The sequence below is a fragment of the Asparagus officinalis genome, chromosome 3 (assembly GCF_001876935.1).
Source record: "Asparagus officinalis chromosome 3, Aspof.V1, whole genome shotgun sequence".
Classification (NCBI taxonomy): domain Eukaryota; kingdom Viridiplantae; phylum Streptophyta; class Magnoliopsida; order Asparagales; family Asparagaceae; genus Asparagus; species Asparagus officinalis.
Window position 1 is genome coordinate 10808352 of NC_033796.1, and position 19577 is coordinate 10827928.

The 19577-nt window shown below is 39.0% G+C and overlaps 1 protein-coding gene across 1 annotated transcript in view; it reads right to left on the reverse strand.

The window, feature by feature from the left end:
• Nucleotides 1–7962, reverse strand: part of LOC109832959 (2-oxoisovalerate dehydrogenase subunit beta 1, mitochondrial) — an 11953-nt gene extending 3991 nt beyond the window's left edge. The window contains 8 exon segments of the mRNA XM_020400460.1: nt 5236–5289; nt 5292–5327; nt 5547–5644; nt 5719–5776; nt 6776–6835; nt 7399–7434; nt 7536–7647; nt 7737–7962. Coding sequence (XP_020256049.1) covers nt 5236–5289; nt 5292–5327; nt 5547–5644; nt 5719–5776; nt 6776–6835; nt 7399–7434; nt 7536–7647; nt 7737–7900 — 618 coding nt within the window. The 5' untranslated portion in view covers nt 7901–7962.

A 19577-nucleotide genomic window follows, 5' to 3' on the forward strand; every position in this document is an offset into this window, starting at 1 on the left:
CACACGTTAACGTGTGGAGTGAGACATATTTTGAAATGTGTCTCGCGGGGGCCACACGTGAACGTGTGGAGCGAGACACATTTTGCGTCTCGCGGGGGCCACACCCAATTGTGTGTCTCGGCATCTCCCAAGTCCAAGACACACTATGTGTCTCACGCTGGCTCCGAGGTAGCCGATGAGAATTTTCAGGATGTGGTTTTTAGGCCTGTTTCGATCTAATTCTTTTGGTATAAATAGGAACTTCGTTCCTAGGGTTTTGTGCGTTGGTTTTTCAGAGAAAAGGAGAGTTTTTCAGATCTGAAAGGTGAGATCTTGAGGAGAGAAAAAGAGAGAAAACTTGGAGGGATTGTACAAGAAAGAGATCATCTTTCTTGAGTAAAATTGAAGCCTCATCTCTTTGGGACGAGCTTGTGGGTTGTCAAGATGTCGGTTTTCTCCATCGTAGTGGAATCTCCCTTCACCCATCCCCGTGGACGTAGGCAAGTTTGTCGAATCACGTAAATTTTGTATCTCACTTATTGTATTGGCTATTGCTTGTGTTGGTTGGTTCTCTCGATATCCAGACCTAGATATGATATTGGAAAGAGTATATATCTCACATTGCTGAGATATTCACTTCTGTTCTTGTTTTCGTTATCGAAATAGGAACATCGAGATTGGCTTTTGTTTTGTGAAAATAAAAGTCAGGGCTTTCTCTCAAGGTGATTTGCTTCCGTGGCGGGTGGGCGTATCGTCACCCAACAAAACCAAACCTTAGGCTGTACGAAAAAACTCTTGGTTCACAAGGATTCCGGTAACCAAATCAAATCTCTACCATTCAAATCCTAGAACCACGATTTTAAGATGTACCTTCAAAGTTTTAGATCAATCAGAGAAGAAATCGCCGTACGATTATCCAAACGATCAGAACAATGCAGAAGAAGACCGTCTCTGAACCCCTGGAACGATCAGCTTTGGTAAAACCTTGATATATCCAAAACCAACCGATAGAAACCAATATCCACCATTCAGAATTAATATCAACAAGTGTAGAAGCTACCCTCCAAATTTTACACCGATCAGATGACAGATGAGTGTCCGATCTTCACACTGATCACAGCTGTACGAAAGTGACTTTTCCTCTTCTCCCTTCTTTTCTCTCAAAACGAATTTGTCTATTACTATTTTCAATTTTTGTCACACTGATTATAAACCCTAATCAGAATCTAATTTGACAAATTTTCTCTCAAACGGATTTAATGGGTATTTTAGTTATCCAACCCAAACCAAAATATCATTTGGTTTCCTCCACTCGGAGGAAAACCAACAAATCTCCCCTTTCCGACTAGGTGGAGGAAACTGCCATCCCGGCGATCCCTCGACAAACTTCAAGCTTCCCTCTTGGCAAAGCCTTTGTCAACATATCAGCTCGATTATCATCCGTATGAACTTTTTGAAGTTGAATTTCCTTAGAGCTCAAGACATCACGTATCCAATGATACCTAACATCGATGTGCTTCGACCTCGAATGAAATGTTGAGTTCATCCCAAGATGAATGGTGCTTTGAATATCACAAAACAATACATACTTGTCTTGCTTGAAACCGAGCTCCTCAAGATATGTCTTCATCCACAACAACTTTTTACAAGCTTCAGTTGCAGCAATGAACTCAGCTTTAGTGGTAGAAAGTGCAATACACTTTTGTAGCTTCGATTGCCATGCTACATCTCTACCCGCAAACGTTACCAAGTAACCCGAAGTAGATTTTCAAGAATCAATATCTCCGGTCATATCAACATCGGTATAACCGATTAACAAAGGTTTCTCACCCCCAAAGGTAAGTCTCAACCCGGAAGTCCCTCGAAGGTATCTCAAAATCCACTTCACAACACTCCAATGTTCTCTTCCTAGGTTTGAAAGAAAATGACTAACACTACCAACGTCGTGAGCTATATCTAGTGTTGTACACACCATAGCGTACATCAAACTACCCACTACAGAGTCATACGGAACTCGGGCCATATCATCTTTCTCTGAATCTGTAGTCGGACTCTGTTGACTGCTCAATCTAAAGTGCGTAGCAAGAGGTGAACTAACAGCTTTAGATTTATCCATTTGGAACCTTTGAAGTACTTTCTCAATGTACTTCTTCTATGACAGACACAGCTTCTTGCGACTTCTGTCCCGAACAATTTTTATCCCAAGAATTTGCTTCGCAGGTCCCAAATCTTTCATATAAAGAACTGGCTAAGTTGTTTCTTTAATTGCTTGATTCTCTCTGAGTTCTTGCCCACAATCAACATATCGTCCACATAGAGCAACAAGATGATAAAATCATCCTCAAAGAACTTCTGCACAAACACGCAATGATTAGAAGAAGTCTTCTTGTAACCATGCTTCCCCATAACTGACTCAAACTTCTTGTACCATTGTCTCAGTGCTTGTTTCAAACTATAAAGACTTTTCTTCAAGTGGCAAACACAATTCTCTTTATCCTTCTTGACAAAGCCTTCTAGTTGTACCATATAAATCTCTTCCTCTAACTCACCATGAAGAAAGGTTGTCTTCACATCCATTTACTCAAGCTTCAAATCAAGACTAGCTGCTAATCCAAGAATAACCCGAATGGATGACATCTTCACAATGGGAGAAAAAAATCTCATCAAAGTCAATTCCTTTCTTCTGACTAAATCCCTTAACAACCAACCTAGCATTGTACCAAGGATGCAAACCGTGCTCTTCATGCTTAATCCTGTATACCCACTTGTTAAGCAATGCTCGTTTACCCTTAGGCAACTTCACCAGCTCAAATGTGTGATTCTTGTACAGAGAATCCATCTCATCATTCATGGCTTTCCACCATTCATGTTTGTTTCATCTTCCAAAGCTTCATCGAAGCTTTCTGGTTCTCCCCCTTCAGTAAGTAACACATACTCACTAGGATCATATCTCATCGATGGTCTTTGATCCCTCGTCGATCTTCTAATAGGAGGCATGTTCTCGGTAGTTGGTGTCTCAACATGATAATCATCACCAACACCATCATCAACCTGTACGGGAGCATCAGTACCAGGTGCATCAATCTGAACCTCACCCTCAACATGACCCTGAACTAATGTCGGAGGAACTATCCCTGAATCGACCAAACCTTCGACTTCGTTTGGATACCATGGTGTTTTTCTTATTGTGTTTTTATAAAAAAAACACCATGATGTTATGTTTTTCCCTTAAAATATTTTCAAAACACTATGTTAAGTATTTTTGGTCAACACTAGTTTGACCCATTATAACATTAGTATTAAACATATTATTAATGTATTATATATTAATTATAAAAATATATTGTAAATAAAATGTTATAATATTTAGTTTACATTATTATTGTATTATAAGTATTAAATATAATGTAAAATAAAATTGTATAATGTATTATAATATTATATTCTACTTTAATGAGTTATATTATATTATAATTATTACATATTATTTTAAATAATTATATATTTAATTATTTTGGTATATCAATTTGTTATTATTGTATATTATATTAATATTTTTATAATAATGTTATTTTACTATTAATATAATATTATACTATTATTAATATAATATTATACTATTATTCATATATATAATATTATTTAATAATGCATTATTAGACTAGTGATGTTCATTAAGTAAGTTAAATATATATAGAATATTCTTACATATTGACTATACAATGATAGTATAGTTTTAATTATGTTAAAAGTTTATTATAGTAGCTGTTAAAATAATATATAGTATTTATGATATAAATAAAATATTATTTAATAATATATTAGTATTTTATGATATAAATAAATATTATTATATTTTGAATATATTATTTTTACATTAAACATTTGTTAGCATAAATTATTTTATTATTAAACACTTATTTTACTTTATAAATAATAAGTATTATTTGTTACAAATATATCAATATTTTAAATATATATCATTACGATTTACTATACAATATGTTATTATAATAATATTATTCATATTGTTTTGTTATTATTAAATAGTTAATATTAATATTATAATTTATAATTATGTAATTTATTATAATTTATTTATTAAAAAGTTAATAATATTATACGATTATACTGATTGTAATAGTATTGATTATCATAATCATTATTAATATTATTATTTATTATCAATAACTTTTTTATTATTTTTTATTAGTTTATTTATATATCATTATTATTTATTTATTATATAATACATTATTAACATATTAAATATTGGTATTTAATATGTTATTATATTATTATATAAGATATTTTATTTATTATCTTTTTATATTATTTAATAAATATTACTAATATATTAAATTAACTATAATATAGTATAGTATAGTATAATATAATAAGAATGTTGATAATAACTCTATAATATTTACATTTAATATAGGCAAAATGGCCAGGTTGATATATTTTGTAGAGGCTTGGTGACATGTTGGTATATTTTCTTTTAGTTTTGTCAGATTGGTATATTTTGTCGACTCCGGCGCCATATAGGCTTTAAATTTGGCCGGAGTTACTATTCCGGTCAATGCTGATGGGATTTCTTACATAAAACCCCCTTATTAAAACCCCATCATGCTCCTAACCCCCTCCCCCTCCTCCCCCTCTCCCTCCTCCTTATTAATAAAGCGAAAGGTGCAGCCATGACCATACAAAGGAACAGTCTAAACTGAACAAGATATCCTTCTATTATCGTTTTAGGTGTATGAATTATTAAAAATTATCTTAGACAGCATATTCGCTTGGATCCTGGTATGGTGGCACCTAAAATTTCCAAGTATAAAAAAACCATTTATCTGGAGTTCCTAAACCAGCTTAACTTGTCATTGTACCGGTGCAACTTATGATATATTAGACTTTACTACTACATTCCATGATTGAAGCAGATATCTTAGAACCAAACCCTCCAGTAAGTGGTGCTTCATGACTAATATGCCAATGGATAAAATATAAACTGCTGACAAATACATAATCAAATATTAACATGGTAAGTACAGATCAAGGACTTTACTTACCAGGAGCCTTCCAGTCTTTTTGACAGAGGCCTATATTGTCTCCTTATCCCAGGGTAGTAGTGTTCTTAGATCGATGAGCTTGCAAGAAATTCCGTCCTGCATTTTATGCAAACTATCTGTTGGAACTCCAATAAGTACTCCTAGCATTTGGAAATAGAGAGTTATTTTGCATATATAGAATCAATACCTTTGGTTCGAAAAATAAAACATGATTAGGATCACGTATGGAAGACAACAATAATATCCCTTTGCTTGCTGTGGGCTTCGAGGTATCACCACCTAGAAAAGTAAAAAGTACAACACTCAAAACTGGGAAACAAACTCTATAATAGCAATGATAAACTTCTTCAAGTAGTCCTGTGATTGAAGGCATAATGTTCCCAGTAATAATATCAGATGATCCTCAGTCATTATGTTAATCAATAAAAAAGAAAAATCTTGAAATTGCTAACTGTGATCGAGTTATGGACATTAATCATAGAGGAACAGGTGCAGAACCTTAAGTCCTGGAACATGACAGAAGAAAGACTCCGGTGATTGTGAATGATAATGACCACCATGTCCAACAGCACCATATGGAGATCTTATTGTTAAACCTGTGACATTGAAGTATTTCAATTTGAGAGCATCTGAAACCAAAAGATCTATAGAAAACCATGCACCAATATACCTCCACAATTAAATTGGTTCCCGCTCCTATATCTGAATTTTGCTGCTTCATTGACAATCTGAAGATGAGAAAGTAACATGGACTCAGTATCACATAACAGAAGGAGAATGTGCAATTCCTAATTTTTTTACCTCAAAGGCATGGATGAATTATCCCAATATTGTTGTCTTAATTCTGGAGCCTTCTCTAATCTAGGTAATCTGGAAGGTTTCTTTCAAGCCCAGGAGCTTAAAAGTAGATGATTCTCAAAAGCAGATTACTACCTGCTAGTTAGCATTTCAGATTAGATGGCAAGGCCACTTAATTTCTCAATAGTTGCCTTTTCTGGGAATTTATCCCCAACTAGTAAAAGGTTGACTAGCTTCAATAGCTTGGTAGAGAATACAGATTTTAGAAGAAGGCGTATAGACTTTGATTTTGGATACCCATAAAGTACATTTCAACCACTGTGAATGGAATGGTGTACATAAGAGCAAAGAGAAAAAGAGTTTGCTGCATTGCAAATTGTATGTAGCTAGTTTTTGCCTATACACTCCCCAAATCTATCATACTTGAAGATTTGCCCTCAAGTCTGCATATTTTTTAATTTATCCTTACATCCTTCCACATTAGATTTTTATAACATCTCCTTTAACACCGTTAAAATTCATAGAGGGGTGTTTTTCGTCATTTTACCTCTTCTCACTAACATTTAACGATGTTAAATGAGAGAAGATGTTAACTGATGAGTGATGTCAAATAATGGGCCTAAAAATCTTAGCAGAATCACATGTTTAGCAATGCAGTAAACAAAGTTACTTGGGGCTACAGCTTCTGTTACAACATTAAGCTACCCACATGTTTAGTAATGCATTAAACAAAGATACTGTGGGTACAACATTAACAATGCATTAAACAAAGCAGGGACCACTCAAATTGGGAGAGCGCATCAGATTCAAGATCTGAAAGTTGGTCACATTATTTGTTTTTGGGAAATGCCCTTGAAATATATATGAATCCTTCATGGAAACCAATTACACAATTTTGAGACTCAAAACAATTAATGCTAAACACTTGCCTGATCAAAAGCAGGAAATATATAATCTGCAAACTGAATTTCCGCAATTGCTCGATTCCCCTATTGAACAAAAATAAACAATATAAGGATGGGTTTTCCCCCATAAAAAAGGGTTTTTTTTACGTATGTACCCCCAAATCAAACCATATTTGCAAATTTACCCCCAAATCTAGATATTTGCTGATTTATCTACATTTCTACCACATTGAGTTAAATACCCTCCAAGCATAATGTCATTGATTTTAACCAGTAGAAGGGTTAAATTTCATCTAAACATTGTAAACAAAAATTAGTGATATTCAAGGATATTTTTACTCGATGTGTGGGACTAGGGTAAAATTAACAAATGAATAATGCTAACTACACTACATTTCTCCAAACTACTTCCACACTACTAGAGACAGAAGTGTGGTGTCCTTGATGAGTCATCAATTCCAATAAAAGTTGAAGAAAGATATTTTTCTTCTCTTGCAGTGTGAAAATAGTTTGGCAAGAGTAGAGTCGTAGTTACCACTACTCTTAACCAATATCTGAATTTCAGGGCAAATTTGCAAATATGTCTGTAGGTTATATATGAAAAAAAAAATTTAACTCTACTGATAGATATAATTTAGAAAAATCACCATTGCAGCCAAACCAATCGCAAATCCAGCAATTCCCTTCAAAAAATAGAATAAAAAACAATAAATCACAGAATCTAACTGTTACAAATTAAGCACTGAATCAAAAAAATTTCGTTTTCCCTCCTAACTTTGAGTACCTGTTCACATAAGGGAGTATTAAAAACCCTATGGCGGCCGAATCGATCGGCGAGTCCAGTCGTACATCGAAAAACGCCTCCGAATCCAACGTCCTCTCCAAACACATAAGCCCTTTGAAAAAAGAAAAAATTACAGAAAAATCCATCAAATATTGCAAAAAAAAAAAAAGAAGTAGCGAGGATCGAAATGAACTTCGATACCGAGGATCGGTGTCGAGAGCGATGTGGAGGGCTTGATTGATCGCAGAGAAGAGGTTCAGCTGCTGCTGTTGAGATTGGGGATCTTGAAGGGAAGAAGAGGATAAGCCTCGCGAGAGTACGATTGATGATGCTCTAGTTCTCAGTGATCTCAACGCCATCGCCATTATTTTTTCGTTCGTTTTTTTTTTCCTCTTTTTTTTCTTTTTTCTGTTGACTGTCGATGTGGTTGGCTCGAGGGATCTAACAGTACGTTTGTGTGCTGGCTGCGGCGCTGACGTGGCCTCGCACATTAATTATTAGCCATGCGCCATGCGGTGATGCTCGTTCATTTATTTTTCTTCATCCTGTCATTTTGGCACGTGCCACATATTTAAACTTGTGGAGCGCTTGGGAGCTCCCGGCCATTAAATTTTTTTTTGAGAAATTAGCCTTGAGATTTTTCGAACCTGACATGAACAGTAAACGAGCCGTTGAGATTTTTTAAAACTTACATAAACAGTAAATTAGCCGTTTAAAAACTAGCTATTGAGATATAAAAAATTAGCATGAACAGTAAATTTTTTTAATAAATACTCAATTCGCTACACAAAACATTTCACACAACTCTCTCATAAAAAACTCTATATTTTCCTATCAAATTACAAATCTTATGGATCCCTCCCAAAACTTTTATTCGCAACTCCTTACCGGTGAAGGATCAGCCTTATACCCGCCGTTCTACACAGACGTCGTAGAAAAAGGTCACCTCATCCATGAGTTCTCGCAATCGGCAACACAACAAGTGTCATCCCAAGAAACACCGGCCACAAAGAAGAAAAAGGCTTACATGTGGTCCGAAAATTGGACTGTCCACGAGGATAAGCTTCTTGTGTCTGCTTGGCTGAACATGAGCCAAGACGCCATCCAAGGTATGGGGCAACACAAAGATAAGTTTTGGCATAAAGCTAATGACTACTTTCTCCCATACTCCACTGATCCAACGAGCCGCACACCAAACCAAATAATACATCGTTGGTCAAAGATTCAACTGTTCGTCAACAAGTATTGCAGGTGCGTTTCTTAAATTGAAGGAAGACAAAGATCTGGTACGGAAACTATTGATCATGTAAATATTTAACTTATAAACACCTATGGGCTCCTCCTGTGCACGTTTGTCTTCTTCACCGTTCTCTTCAAGCATCATACATTTAATTATTCTAAATTTAACTCATGTGTAGACTGCAGAAGTAAAAAACTTATATCAATCTCTTTATGGTAAACCATTTGTGTTTGACCATTGCTGAGTTGAGTTGCGTCATCATCAAAAGTTGATCCAACAGATTGAAACTGACAATAAGATTCGATCACAGACGAGAAGAACCAAAAACTCTGATTCCTCACCAAACAATTCCTCTCCAGCAACCCCCATCGAGTTGAACACTGACTCGGATGATGTTATAGCAAGGGCTGAAGGGAGGAAAGCGGCAAAGCTCAAGAGGAAACAAAATGTGAAAAACTCTGAGTCCGCTAAAGTCCATCATGGGAGAGGCTTTCGTGTGGATGAAGCAAACCACCGATCAAAAAATATCAAAAAATGGAGCTAAACAGAAGAAACAAGATGACGATATCATGAAGATGGATCTCTCAACAATCAATTCAGTTTAACAACAATACTTTAAAATGCGTCAGGCAGAGATATTTGAGAGGTAGATGTTTAAGGGTTCTTCCTAATTACCATATATTATCTTGTATTAGATTTATGATTATACTAGTAGTTAAACACAATTTAGCATTGAATGAATACAACCTATGAAACACGGACACGGACACGGGGATACATACACGATATGGTACAAATTAGAACTAATATGGCATAAATTAGAACTAACATGACATAAATTAGAACTAACATGGTACAAATTAAAACTAATATTGTACAAATTAGAACTAACATGACATAAATTAGAACTAATATGGTACAAATTAGAACTAACATGACAGAAATTAGAACTAACATGATAAAAATTAGAACTAACATGACATAAATTAGAACTAACATGATACAAATTAGAACTAACATAGTATAAATTAGAACTAACATGACATAAATTAGAACTAACATGGCATAAATTAGAATTAACATGGTACAAATTAGAACTAACATGGTACAAATTAGAACTAACATGACATAAATTAGAACTAACGTGTCGGGGCATTGACGTGAGTCGGCGGTGTTACGCGTCAGACATGGACTCGGGGCTTGTTTTCGCGTGTCGGTGCTTCATAGAATACAACTACTTTATTGAAATTGAAATTGGCGTAGTACAACAACTCGAACAAGTTCGCCGAAATTATATTGGACATAAAGAAACTTAATTCTCGGCTATGGATCCCTTGAGCTGCAATAGATACTCGATCAAATCATTCTTTAGTAATTTGTGTGTTTGTGTGTTCCTGATCTGATGATGATTTTGGATGAACTCAGTTAGAGGTACCGTTTGCACTTGAGAAGGTTCAACGACTGATATCGAATCAACAAAGTCAAAGTTGTTGCCAAATTGACAATCTCGTTCATCTTCAATGATCATGTTATGCATTATGATGCAAGCTGTCATGATGTCTTTCAGCGCACTATGTTGCCAGAAACGTGCTAATCCACTAACAATTACAAATCGAGCTTGCAACACACCAAAAGCTCGCTCGACATATTTTCTTGCTATCTCTTGTTGTTGAGCAAAGTACTAATTTTTTTCCTCGAGGTGCTGGAATAGTCTTCACTAATGTGGACCACTCTGAGTAAATCTCGTCGGCGAGATAGTATCTCATATTGTACTCATGGCCATTGATAGTATAGTTGCACGGTGAAGCTCTTCCCTCCGCAAGCTGTGCGAAAATCGGTGAACGATATAGAACATTGATGTCATTGTGAGACCCCCGCAGTCCAAAGAAGGCATGACATATCCAACGATCTTTGCTAGCTACAGTCTCCAAAAAAATTATATGTTCATGAAAATGCCCAGCATACATACCATGCCAGGCGGTTGGACAGTTCTTCCATATCCAGTGCATGCAGTCGATGCTCCCAAGCATACTAGGAAAACCTTGCTGTGAACCTTCCTCAAGCATGCGTGCAACGTCTTCATTAGTCTATGAACGAAGGTATTCCTCCCTAAAGATGTCGATAATCGATCGAACGAACCTCTTCAGGCTCTCAATCTACGTACTTTCACTGATCCGAACGTAGTCGTCAACGGAGTCAGCGGATGCTCCATATGCGAGCATTCGCATAGCTACAGTAATCTTTTGAAGGCTAGATAGTCTCAGCTGTCCAGCATCATTCCTCTTTTGGACGAAGTACTCATCATGTTCGACGACTGCATTGTGGATTTGAAGGAATAACGAACGCGATATTCTGAATCTTTGACAAAAATTATGAAGAGGATAGGTTGGTGTGTCTGCAAAATAATCTTAGAACAACCGATTGTGGCCTTCCAATCGGTTTCGATGGAGCACGATACGTCTTTTGTGTTGACATGCAGTTCCAACTTTCTCTTGTTCTTCTTCCTCGACAACAGCAGCTCTCATAAGAAATAACATCTTCATCATTTCATCATCGCTTGAGCTAGACATTTTGTTGTGGGAGATGATGGATTGAGGTGAGAAGGCGTCGAATTTTATGGGAATCAGTCGGTTGACGGTCAAATTGTGTGATACCTCGAACTCTGTGCCCAACGGATAGGAATCTGTCAGTTGTCAGTGAAAGTGCATGTTCCCTCGAAGACCGTGCCCAACGAATATGAATCTTTCGGTTGTCGGTGGAAATATAGGCAATCTTGAAGACCGTGGGTTACCTCGAAGATCGTGCCCAGTGGATAGGATTATGTTGGTTGTCGATGAAAGTGCACGCTCCTTCGAAAACCGTGTCCAACAGTTAGGAATCAAATAAAAAGGGTTTAAATATAATTAAAAGTAATGAGTAACAAAAATAAAATAGAAGAGATGTTTTTTTGATATTGTTGGAGCTCCTAACTAGGAGCTTATTTGAGATCAACATTAGTTAGAAGGGTGATGTGACATTAAAAATGGTGGGTCATGATCTTGAGAGGGCTTGAGAGCTCTCCAACAAGGACTTCCTACTAGGAGCTTGATGGGGATGCTCAAGAAGGCTAAATTGCACTAAATCCCCATGAACTTTCAATTGTTTGCAGTCCAACAAGGACTTCCTACTAGGAGCTTGATGGAGATGCTCAAGAAGGCTAAATTGCACTAAATCCCCATGAACTTTCAATTGTTTGCAGTCAACCCCCATTACCTTGCAAAATCACACTAAGTCCCCACTAACTTTTTAAAATTACAGAAAACCTGCAATAAGTTTCCGCATTTTGCATTTTGCATGTAACCCCATAAAATTAGAAGAAGAAAACAATGTGAAAAAGTAATTTGAAAGTTATCGAGGGTTAACTCCAAAACGCTGAAAGTTCTGCTGACTAAGAGTAATTTACCCTAACATGAGCTGACATTTCGTGGCCAAGTTTCACTGTACAGCCCGCAGTTCTGCACGCACAACTTTAAATTATTCCGCTCCTTCAGATCAAAAACATTATTGGGAAACAAAATTCACATCATTAAACCTCGTGAATACCAAATCGTATCCTAATCATTACAATAAATGCATGCAAAAAATTCAGTCGAGGTAATTATTAATGCAAAAATTTATTGGCTAATTTTAATACCAATTCTCAAACATAACAGCCGTGTACAGTATATATACACCAAGGTGACAAATTCGATAAACGCCACCAAAACATGAACTTTGATGAGTTAGGACTTAGGATATTATTGTCGATAATGGTAGTAGAAATTGATGCATTTTGTGCGTTGAGGTCCAGAGTGAGATCCCATCTGGCGACGAGGGAGCAAATGCTGTAGTGGCCTCTATTCTTCCTCGGTTTACGCAAAAATGCTCAAAAGGTGTAACACAAATTTCTGGAAGAAACGTCTACCTCTTCATTTCTTGGACGTTTCAGATCATCGACCTGAAAAGACCCATCTAATGGAGGTATTGAGCTGCTCCCCATGAATCGCAACAATGTTATTTTCGCTTCATCAAAATAGTAGGGAAAATAGCCGTTTAATGATACGCCATAAAATGGAGGCCAGGCAAGAATTTATCGTGCTATTTTTAGATTATGTAGCTACGACTGTGAGAATGGAAGAAAATAGAACTTATGTCATAGAAATAAGCAAGTATTAGTCACATTTAACTGGCTAACACATATCTCAAACAGACTACACACCCACTCAACTCAGACACATTGACTTCTCGTCTCCTTGAAGGTTGAGACGAAAGGTGTCCCTTCCTGTCTCCCTCGAAGGCCGAGACGGAAGGCGTCCTTTCTCGTCTCCATTGAAGGTCAAGATGTTGTGCGCGGCGGAAGCTTTCTCGGGCAACACAAACAATAACTCGAACTAAACCACAAACAATATGCAAACCACAACCACAGCAAGAACACACAATTTACGTGGTTCGGCAATTTGCCTACGTCCACGGGGCAATGAGGGGGAAGATTTTACTACTAGAAATCAAGGGAATACAAATAGGGTTACAAATCTCTCAGACCAAACCCTAAAACAAAGCAATTGATCTCTCAAAGCTCTCCCACAATTGGATGCAACAAATCTCTCTTAGAGGCTGCTCAAAATCGTCCTTGAGATACCCTAACAAATCAGGTTTAGGGTATATATAGATTACAAAACGAAACGGGTCAAAAAACCTGAAGCCCAGCCCAAAACAACGTCGGTCGACCGCGGCGGTCGACCGCACAGGTCTCGCGGTCGACCGCGCCGGTCGACCGAATCATCAAACCCGAGAGCAGAAAATCCTACAGTCATCCTCGGTCGACCGCGCCGGTCGACCGCCACCAGCTCCGGTCGACCGCGCCGGTCGACCGCCACACACTCTGATTCCCATCAGCTTCGGTGCACGTTTGCGGTCGACCGCGCCGGTCGACCGCCCAACTCTCTGCTGATTTTTCTGAGTTTCTGTAATTTCTTCAGTTCTTTTGCGCCATTAGCATATAAATGAACTTGAAAAAAAATAAAATAAATGTACCGCATACTTTGTTTATGATAAATATTATTCTAACCACCACATATACTTATGCAGATTATCGTCAAAGATATACTATATTGGTGCTGTCTTAGGACAACGGTTTGATGGAAAACCGCATGTGATCTACTACGCCAGTTACAGATATACCCGAATGGTCTCCTGAGCGATCCCCAAGTCCTCCAATAATCCACGCAACCATAAAGCCTCCTTAATTGCTTCAGTAACCGCCATATACTCTGCCTCTGTAGTAGAGAGAGCCACTGTGGAATGAAGCGTGCAACGCCAACATACAGGTGCACCTGCCAATGTAAAAGCATAACCTGACGTAGAACGGCGTTTGTCAAGATCTCCAGCATAATCTGAATCCACATATCCGATACAATCCTGCCCATCCTTCTCATCCTTCTGAAATACTAAACCAACATCCACGGTGCCTCGAACATACCGTAGAATCCACTTCACGACTTCCCAGTGACCCTTCCCGGGGTCGTGCATGTATCTCGATATCATGCTCACGGCCTGTGATAAATCTAGCCTCGTACACACCATCGCATACATCAAGCTACCTACTGCACTGGCATATGGGACATTCAACATATAATCCCTGTCCTCAACTGAAACATGTGACATCAACGCTGAAAGCTTGAAGTGGTGAGCCAATGGTGTGCTAACTGCTTTTGCATTTCCATCTAAGCTGAATTTCTTCAACATCTTCTGCAAGTAGCCCTTTTGTGTAAGCTTCAAACTCCCATTCACCCTGTCTCTCTCGATCTCCATACCCAATATCTTCTTTGCCTCTCCAAGATCTTTCATCTTAAACTCGGATGATAACTCCTTTTTCAGCTTTCGAATAGCCGAAGAATTCCTAGAAGCAATAAGCATATCGTCAACATATAAAAGCAAATATATGAGCTCACCATCCTGTAGCTTGTGCATATAAACACATGGGTCATATGGGCTCCTCGTGTACCCTCGGCCAATCATAAAGCCGTCGAATCTCTTATATCACTGTCTTGGTGACTGCTTCAAACCATAAAGAGATTTCTTCAGCTTACAAACCAAATCTTCCTTTCCTGCAGCTTTGAAACCATGGGGTTGTGTTATGTAGATCTCCTCATCTAAATCTCCATGTAGAAAGGTTGTCTTCACATCCATCTGGACCAAATCCAAATCCAACTGTGCCACCAACGCCAATAAAATCCGAATCGACGAATGCTTCACAACGGGTAAAAATACCTCGTTGTAATCAATGACCTCAAGCTGTGCATATCCCTTGGTAACCAATCTGGCTTTGAACCGAATGTCCCCAATAGAAGATCTCTCCTTCTTCGCATATACCCACTTGCAACCAATAGCTTTCTTACCCTTAGGTAGCTGTGCAAGTGCCCAAGTGTCGTTCTTCTGAAGAGACCGCATCTCCTCCTCCATAGCTTCCCTCCACCTGATCGAATCGGGGCTAGACTCTGCCTCCCTGAATGTGGCTGGAACCATATCATCAACGACCTCCACTGATAATGCATATGCGACCATGACATTATTATACCTAGCTGGCCGACGAATCTCTCTCCTCGGCCTATCTGCTACAATGGACATCTGAACATGACCCTATTCATGAGTCCCATGATCCACTGTATCCTGTATCTGCCCGGCTGTCATCTCATCTCCTCCCAGTGTCACCTCTGTAGGAGCCTCAATGGATACAGTGCTCTCTGGAGTGGGTGGAGTCACATCATCCTCCACCTGCTGCGATATCTCTCCTGTCTGGTCTACCTCCACCTGCTGAGGGGCTCGAGGCCTCATCATGTACGCCTCGTCAAATGTGACATCTCTGCTAATAACTATCTTCTTGTCCTGTGGATCCCATAACTTGAAGCCTTTGACTCCATCTCTAAATCCCACAAAGACTGCTTTCCTCGCTCTCGGATTTAATTTACCATCACTGACATGATAATAAGCTGGACACCCGAATATCTGAAGCGACTCATAGTCACTAGCCACCGAACCAAACCAACGCTCCAAAGGAGTCTTCCCGTCTATCGCAGTGCACAGCAACCTATTCACGAGATGGCTCGCATAAACTACTGCCTCGGCCCAAAAAGATCTAGGCAATCCACTCTGTATCATCATACACCGCACCTTCTCCAGCAAGGTACGGTTTAATCTCTCAGCCACCCTGTTCTGTTGCGGTGTCTCTCGAACTGTGAAGTGTCTTCTAATGCCGTGATCCCGGTAAAACTACAGAAACGGATCACTCTTGTACTCTCCACCATTATCTGAACGTAGAGTCTTCACCTTTCTACCTGTCTGCAGCTCCACTTTCTTTTTCCACTCCACAAAAATATCCAGGACCTGATGTTTATGCTTCATCGGGTATACCCAATTCCTCCTGGAATAATCATCAATGAAAGTGACAAAATAGTTGGCCCCACCAAGAGATGTGTTCTTGGAAGGACCCCAAACGTCCGTGTGAATATAATCCAATGTACCTTGGGTGTTATGAACAGCGGTGCCGAACTTCACTCTAGTCTTCTTCCCAAGTACACAATGCTCACACAATTCCATCTTGCAGGTCTTAGCACCTTTCAATAGCCCCTGTTTAGCCAATGACTGTAGGGACTTATCTCCTGTGTGTCCAAGTCTCATGTGCCATAAGGTGGTAGTGTCCTCCTCTGTAGTGATAGAAGCTGCCAGACCCCCTGTAACTGTCTTGCCCTTCAAGTAGTATAGGTAGTTTTCCCTGACACCTCGCATCACCACCATAGAACCCTTCGTGACCTTCACTGTAGCATCCTCTAAGATCACTCGATATCCTGCTGCCTCCAAAGTCCCAAGAGAAATGATGTTCTTCGTCAACTGCGGCACGAACCTCACTTCCTTCAATTCCCTCACTACACCATCATGCATCCTGATCCGGACTGAACCAATACCACCAATAGGGCATACGTGATCATTACCCATAAGCACGACATCCCCTCTTTCCAGCTCCTCAAAGCTAGAAAACCACTCCCTCTTAGGGCAGATGTGATATGTAGCTCCCGAATCCATCATCCACTCCGTGGAATCCGCATAGCAAACCGACGGTAAAGCAGGGCATGAATAGCCTGAAGAATCTGAATCTGAATGCTCACCAATAGCTTTTGCAACATTCACTTCTGAAGCTTGTGCAGCTTTCCCCTTATTCTTTCCGGCTTTTTCTTTCCACTTTGGGGGGCAGTCTATCTTCCAATGTCCTTCTTTACAATACCGACATTGATTTCTACCAACACTCTTATAGGCACTCCTATTCTTTGACTTTGAGCGGTTGAACTGACGACAGTTTGGGTCTCGGCCTCGAACTGCTAACACATCTCCCAATGCCTTCTCGGAGGGTTCACCATCACTCTCCCTCAACTCATAGTTCACCAAAGCTGAGGTCACCTCCTTGTAGCTAACTGTAGTTCTTCCATTGATCATAGTGAGAACGAACGTATCATAATCATCTTCGGGCAACGAACATAGAAGTAACATCGCCTTGTCTTCATCCTCAACTATAATATCCACATTGGCCATATCTGAAAGTAGCTTAGTGAAGTTGTTGACATGCTCCCTGATGGAAACCCCTCTCTTCATCTTGAACTGGTAAAATCTCTTCTTCAAGTGAAGCCGATTCTCAATGCTCTTCGTATGATATTTCTCATTGAGTGTTTCCCACATCTTCTTCGCCGACGTCTCGTTCATGACATCATAAATAAGATCCGGCGTCAAGCATGACCTAATAACACCACAAGCTCTACTGTTCATCTTTCTCCAAACCTTATCCTCCAACTCAACGGGTTTCTCTTTTAACTCAAGAGTCTCCTCCAAATTCTGTGCATCCAAAGCATCCATCACCTGACACCTCCACAATCCAAAATTGATCTTGCCATCGAACTTCGGAACATCAATCTTCGTGTTATTGATGCTCAGACTCTGTATCGCCTTAGTTAGAGACGAACCTGATGTGCTTGCATCTCCCATGTTGTCGATCTAGCTCTGATACCAATTGTTGTGCGCGGCGGAAGCTTTCTCGGGAAACACAAACAATAACTCGAACTAAACCATAAACAATATGCAAACCACAACCATAGCAAGAACACACAATTTACGTGGTTCGGCAATTTGCCTACGTCCACGAGGCAAGGAGGGGGAATATTTTACTACTAGAAATCAAGGGAATACAAATAGGGTTACAAATCTCTCAGACCAAACCCTAAAACAAAGCAATTGATCTCTCAAAGCTCTCCCACAATTGGATGCAACAAATCTCTCTTAGAGGCTGCTCAAAATCGTCCTTGAGATACCCTAACAAATCAGGTTTAGGGTATATATAGATTACAAAACGAAACGGGTCAAAAAACCTGAACGCACTCTGATTCCCATCAGCTTTGGTGCACGTTTGCGGTCGACCGCGCCGGTCGACCGCCAAACTCTCTGCTGATTTTTTTTTGATTCTCTGTAATTCTTCACAAGACAAAAGTCGTCTCTTCTTGTCTCACTCGAAGGCTGAGATGAAAGGCATCACTTCTCGCGCCCCTCGAAGGCTGAGACAAAAAGCAGTGTTCCTAGCACTTAGCAACGACAACTAGTCACTATCGCATTAAATATATGGCCGGAGTCATCATTACATCCCCCAAAAGTCTTAATGATTCATCGGACCTTGTTAGGACCTTATTCCTCCGATCACTATCGCATTAATCACAATGGTGTCTCATACCATGTATAGCTGACACATGTAAAGTATCAACCGAATAAGCTGACTGTTCGGACTCAGCCAAGATTACATAAATAACCTCATTAGCTCGGAATAAATTAATAGGCACATCGCATAGTGAACAAAGGTACGCAATTTCTGCACTACTAGAGAACTATATCAGTTCCTTTCTTCCCTTCAGGTTATAAGTAACTTGATCGTTAGAGGAACCACCGAAGAACCCAACTCTGACCCTCTAACATGTTGCACATGTGCATGACTCTCTTCTTGTCGGGGGATCAGCTATCAAAGGAGATCAAAGGACCCTAACATCCTCAAAATCAACCTCAAACCCTGTTGTTAAGCATTTGTGCATCGACAGATTGTAAATTCATATTCATCGACATTTATGTTATTTTTATCAATTAATCTGAATAAAGATGGTGCATATTTTGTTACTTGCTAGTATTTTCTGGTCATGTTCTCACAAACTGTGTATTTTTGTTCAATCACGAAACGAAATGGTTTAGTTCATGGATGGAGACCAAAGGGAAAAGAGTAATAATGAGAATATATATAACCAAAAAATATTAGAAAAACCTTTATGTATCTTGTTATGGTATTTCCATTTTGCCAAAGTGCAACTCATTGCTAAACAATGGACATGTGTATTTTTGCTACAATGCCCCAATCAATTTGGCGGCTTAGGTCCAACAGAGATTCTGACTTAGCCAACTCGTCGAGTCGATATTCCTTCATATCAACTCGAAAGGCGGTACTAGTTGACCCAAGGTATAAATAGAGGTACTATTTCAACTTGAAAAATGCTAAACTCCAGATTCGAATCCATATTCTCAAAATCTGCAAATCATACTGCACACACAAGAACTTTCACAATTCTTATTTACCCCCACTAAAGTTCACCAGCTAACTTGATCGTCGGTCGGAGGTACAACGGGGGAACTAAGTCCCGTCCTCTTACGAATTTCTATACGTACAGATTTTTCAGACACCCAACTCAAGAACCAGATATAAAGTCAGG